Source organism: Odontomachus brunneus, unplaced genomic scaffold (genome assembly GCF_010583005.1).
Source record: "Odontomachus brunneus isolate Ranch 3 - 2012 unplaced genomic scaffold, Obru_v1 Obru_scaffold_057, whole genome shotgun sequence".
NCBI classification, from domain to species: Eukaryota; Metazoa; Arthropoda; class Insecta; order Hymenoptera; family Formicidae; genus Odontomachus; species Odontomachus brunneus.
The window spans coordinates 1,875,067-1,881,052 of record NW_022639507.1 but is presented as its reverse complement, the minus strand read 5'-3'; the positions used below and the strand labels follow the sequence as shown (position 1 = coordinate 1,881,052).

General features: G+C 37.1%; 1 protein-coding gene across 1 annotated transcript; it reads left to right on the top strand.

The window, feature by feature from the left end:
• The first annotated feature begins 282 nt into the window (after positions 1-282).
• On the top strand, positions 283-5,971 carry LOC116845747 (muskelin). The gene is made up of 12 exons (XM_032818800.1): positions 283-615; positions 826-895; positions 974-1,116; positions 1,306-1,510; positions 1,610-1,802; positions 1,885-2,120; positions 3,319-3,599; positions 3,903-4,074; positions 4,177-4,380; positions 4,462-4,653; positions 4,743-4,985; positions 5,450-5,971. The coding sequence occupies exons 1-12, from the start codon at positions 527-529 to the stop codon at positions 5,687-5,689; spliced, it is 2,268 nt and encodes a 755-aa protein (XP_032674691.1). The 5' UTR covers positions 283-526; the 3' UTR covers positions 5,690-5,971.
• The last annotated feature ends 15 nt before the right edge of the window (positions 5,972-5,986 follow it).

The window sequence follows — 5,986 nt, the reverse complement described above, 5'->3', positions numbered from 1 at the left end:
CGCTACGCAACCCAAGGTCAAACTGATGTGATCAGTAAATACATCTTTTTAAACGCCACAACTTTTATCTGAAACATTTTTTTCTAAAATGCTTAGTTTTCGAGATATTTCACCGGTCCGGGACTTTTTGAACACCCTGTATATATAGACAGCCGCCATTGATTATTAGTTCCACTTTGCTGCCTGTCATGGAGCGAGGGCGCCACAAACGCTAGCCATGGGATATTAGAACCCCTACTCATGATTTTCCTTGAGATAAGGGAGCCAACAAGGTTCCTTATTTAACCAAAACAGATTTATGAAACGCAGAGTGAGAAACAAGGAATCCTTATTCCTCAAGGAAGGGCAATAAATCTGTTTCCTACTGGCGTTGTCATGTTTAGACCATATGACACGTGAACCAATCACGCAGGAGCTCAAAAAGTCAGAACTCTTTTAGGGTCTCACACTGATACTAGAGGCCTCACTGTTCATTCTCACTCGCTCGTTGCTTTCGAGATGTTGAAGGTTATGTCATTTGTATAACATGGCGTCAAACGAGAATAATAGTTTCCAAAAGACGTTGGAGTATCGGATTTTCGAGTGCTCTAGCTTTTGTTCCACCTTCGTACCTGAGTAAGTAATCTCATTACTTACTGCATTACATTACCGTAACGTCGAGACACTCGGACAATCCGTTGCCGATGGATTGATGTAACTTAACCTATAAAAAGGAAGATGCATTAGATAAATTGTCGCGTAGGCGCGATGCAAGTTATACGTTCGTTAAAATCGCGCGAACAAAAGGCGTCCGTTCTCATTCGTGTGCACCGACGTCTGTTACAGAAATATCCTTGTCGACAAACCATCGGATCAGACGTCACGTTGGTCTTCTGAGCTTGATAGTCACCCACAGGTAAGGATTGTTTGCATACGACTATGTCGTCTTTTTTTTTCCATCTCGCCGTTTACCTTGTATGTTCATATATTTCAGTATATTCTTCTCAAACTACAACGCTTTTCCATCGTCGAAACTATTACTTTCGGCAAATATGAGAAAAGCCATGTGTGCAATATGAAGAAGTTCAAAGTGTATGGTGGAATGGATATCGAAAATATGACTGAGCTTCTTGACAGGTTGATATAATAACAAAAGATCTATTGTTTATAATTACACTGTGTTATGTTGTCTGTACATAAAATGAAGTAAATATTCAATATTTTGTGAAAGAGAGAAGGATATAACAAAATTATGAAGAGTTCAGAAAATGAAGCTACAAATAATAGATCTTTAGTTTGCACCTGCTGAAGTACTTTGTTTTCTAGTGGACTGAGGAATGATTCTATGCCAGAAACGTTTGAACTGAAACACACCGTGGGATCTGAGGAGAATTTCCTACCTCTCCGATATATCAAAATCCTTCCAGTGTTGTCGTGGGGTTCTAGTTTTAACTTTTCTATATGGCATGTCAAATTAGTTGGCATCGATGAGCCTGAGATCGTGAAACCTTGCTTGGAATGGGTCAATATGGTAAAATTTACTATTGTGTAAAGAGAACAAAACAGTCTTAACTTTTAGTTATGAGACGAACATGACAATGATAATATATGAGCGATTGTATCATTGCAGTACCGACAGAAGGAAATAATAAGACTGTGCATGAAACATTTTCGACGATTGCAACAACCAGAAATTGTAGAGACCTTGCAAAAGATCACTGGAGTCCCTCTGGAAGATACACGATTGTCGACGTTGTATGATCTGCTGGTCGTGAAGGGCGACCATTTACAGGCGGAACGTTTTATCAGTAACGCAGTCATGGGTAAGTCCCTTCATCACAAGTACTCTCTCTTTCGAATCTGTCTTGCAGTCCGTGACGCTTATACATTGAATGCGCTTTTTAGTGGGGCTCTTAAACGATTATATCAATGCTCAAACTTATAGAGCAAGTTGGACGAAGCTAACGTCCAGCGACCCTAAGCCCGGGATGCGAGGGGGTCATCAGATGGTGCTCGATCCTACGGCCGAAGTGCTCTATCTCTTTGGCGGATGGGACGGAAACCAGGATCTCTCCGATTTGTGGTCGTACGATATTGCAGCCGGCAAGTGGATGCTCATATGCAAGGATACCGAAATGATGGTTGGTGCATTGTATCTATGCCTTTTGAAGAAAAACGCGCTTCAGTTTTTTTAACTAGAATAATCTTAAAAGCTTCTACACTACGTCAATATTGGCTACTATTGAATAGTCTGCAGTGCTCAACCCTTTAAGTCACGAATTTTTCTGAACAACCTTTTCCTTTGTTTAATCGATATCTGAGGGTTTTTGTGATCGCTAATTACGAATTTGAAGTCATTTGGAAATTTCAATATAGCAGACGACAATTTTAAAAACTTCCTCGATTTCCGTGAAAATTAGTATCCGAGGGTTTTTGGCGTCGCTGATCACAAATTCGAAACCACTTTTTTGAAATTCAAGCTATTCACAGATTCAACTTCACTCATTTACGCGGAAAGAAATATAATTTATCCAGATTTTTGGTATTTTAGCTTGCCATATTGAGTTCGCCATCTTAAATTTTAAAATTTTTGAAGTTGCGTCATCATCTACAGTTCAAGAAACATCAATCATTTTTTTTCCATATATTTACTTTGCAATATTTTTGGCAAATGAATTTAAAAAAAGAAATATCATTTTTTTACATTAATTTGTTTATGAATAATTAAGTTTGCAAAATTTAATATTCTATGCAGATGATTCTATTAGAGGAAAATCTAATCTAAGCGCCTTACAATGAATCCATATTTATCGCCTCGAAGTCTCTACAAATTAGTTTAAATTCGTAAAAACTAAAACTCTAAAAAAGGTGTATCATATATGATACATTATGACTTGAAGGGTTACTCCTGGTTTACATTCAATGACTTAAGACTTAAGCCTTAAAAATTGACTAATCCTATTGGATCATTCTTATAATAGTCGACTGTAATTGATCAATTTTTAAGGCTTAAGTCTTAAATCATCGAATGTAGACCAGGAGTTAAAATACTGAACTGCACAATTATAGAGCTCAGAGAATCCTTGAGATTTTGAAATATTTTCAAATTGTACATGCCAGCAAGTTTAATTGTAGAGTCCATGACTGACAATTGAAGAAGTAGTTGGCCTTTTTCTTCCAAGGCATAAGTATGATTATATAATAATAATTATGTATATATAATAATAACGATTTTATTACATAATTATATGCGAATTTGTAAATTATACGAGTAGTATCGTATTATAGTTATAATTACATAATAAATTGTTACATATGACGGGTGACAACCATTTTCAGGGCGGTCCATGCGCGCGTTCGTGCCATAAAATGTGCCTAGACCCAAAGAGACGGCAACTATTTACGCTCGGAAGATATCTGGACACTCAATACAGAACCTGCGAAAATCTGAAAAGCGACTTTTATGTTTATGACATCGAGTCCAACAAGTGGACGTTGATCACAGAGGACACGGGAGCCGTAGGCGGGCCCCAACTGATATTCGACCATCAAATGACTATGGATATAGAGAAGCGCACTATCTATGTTTTCGGCGGACGAGTGCTACTTGCTCCAAACAAGTAAGTTGCGTTATTTCTAAAATATATACGTCTTCTGATAAACGTGTGAATATCTTTAATATCAAAAGAACTATTTGGATAGATTTAAATCGAGTATTACTACTAGAAAAGATTTTTTTTGGATTTTTTCAAAAAGAGAAAATCGATTCAATAAAAAATATAGAACATAGGTACTTAGTACGAAATATTCCTTTACGCATTCTTTAAGAATGCGTAAAGAACTCGCATTGTCCGCTACGATTCTCAAATTATCGATTGAGAAATAGATATAAAGTAAAAATATATCGTTTTTTCAAATTGCAGTTCGGATGATCATGGTTTATTGCATCCAACGGAACCAGTTTTCTCGGGATTGTATTCATATCACGTACCAACTGGAACTTGGGACAAATTAGACTGTGATACTATTGATAAGTGCTCACGTGATGTACCAAAATACCGATCTCGAGCTGGACACTCTATGCTATTTCATCCAGTCAGTATCTCCTCAGTTTTATTATCCTATTTTCACTTAATTGTGTCTCACTCTATAAAAAAAAAATTAGCAAACGCGACGAGATGATTGTGATTCTTTCAGAGATCGAGAAAATTGTACGTATTTGCGGGCCAACGAGGTAAAGAATACCTGAGTGACTTTTTCACTTATGAAGTGGACACACATCAGGTTGAATACATAAGCCTGAACGAGTTTGGTACGAGAGACTCTAACCACGTGCCCGCGGCTGGATATACACAAAGAGCGACTATCGACCCTGAGCTCGACGAGATTTACGTTCTGTCGGTTTGTATCGCTCGTTCCTTACAAATGCATATTTAATTATGCGATGAATATTGTAATATAAACGTGAATATATATTTTCAGGGCTTAAGCAAAGACAAAGATAAGAGAGACGATAATGTACAAAATTCGTTTTGGGTGTACACCATCCAGAACGGCAAGTGGACTTGCATATACCGCAACGAGAATGCCGGCGAGAAGTATTGGAGCAAGATGCAAGATTACGAGCCGTGTCCGCGATTCGCGCATCAGATTGTTTACGATCATACCAGGAAGGTAAATCCATATAGATCTGGCGTGCGATATTGAGCTACGGTGTATTTTTCTTCAGCAAAAATGCTAACGTGCTGTTTTCTCTTTGTAAGGTTCATTTTTTGTTCGGTGGTAATCCAGGCAAGACTTGTCTTCCAAATTTAAGACTCGACGACTTTTGGCAATTGGAGCTACGTCGTCCCACACACGAGCAAATCCTTAAAAAATGTAAGATGATCATCAGGAGGCATAAATTTCAGGAGCTCGCTCTAAGCAGCAGTATAGAAGCTCTCGAATATCTGCAGACGAGAGTCTACGAAATTATCGATCACAACGATATGCAACAAACAAAAGAGGTAATTACACGCGAGTTTTGTATGTATCCATAGGAAAAAATTACGATGTTGTATTGGTGCTTCAGGAAATAACTTCTGAAATCATTCTGAGTAGAACAGTTCATACCAACATTTATTTAAACCTCAATACTTGTAGAATTACGATTTGAAACTTAAAGAACGCAAGCCCTTTGCTAAATGAAAATTTCGACCAAGTTTTTACTATATTAAATGAATTATATAATTGTATAAATATTTACATCATAACACATAAAATAGGCTAATATATTTATATGAACTTTTTAACTCGTAACTTCTTAGTTTTCCTTTTTGATTCCACGAATTATCTTGTGAAGTGCCGATAAAACTTGTGCGAATCATTCTATATGTATGCGTATACGTTAACAATCGAATTGCCATTTTTACATTACATTTTTACATTATAACACGATTATTAATTACACGATAAACGTGTTCTTTTGCAGTTTCAATCGTTGACTTCGATCTTATTCCAAGAGCGAAACGACACGTCAGTGGATACATCCAATCCAAATACGTCTAACGATATTTTGAGCGATTTGGCCGCTGGCATGACACAACAGCAGTGCACGAAGTCACGTAACATACATAATCTGAGAACCGAACTCTACGATAAACTTGCGGAATTCTTTCCCGAGTCGTTAGCCCAGCCACGGGCGAACCTAATCGATCTCTTACCGTTATAATACGATAAAAGTCTCAAAACGATGGATTGTTCTGGTATATCTCTTATTCTCTTTCCCGATTACTTTTCTGTTCCTGCCATTTGCCGACAAAAGTACTTGCTGTCAAGCGATCTTGTTTTTTTCATAGATTAACGACGAGCTTCGCCACGGTATAACTTTAGTTTTTTCTACTTTTGTTTCAATACTAATCGCAGGAAAAAGGTTAAGCGTTGTTTATTCAGCGCTATTTTTCGAATTTTATTTGACAGTCCACTGTTTTCTGACAATTTTATTTATTTTGTTATTATTATTATAATT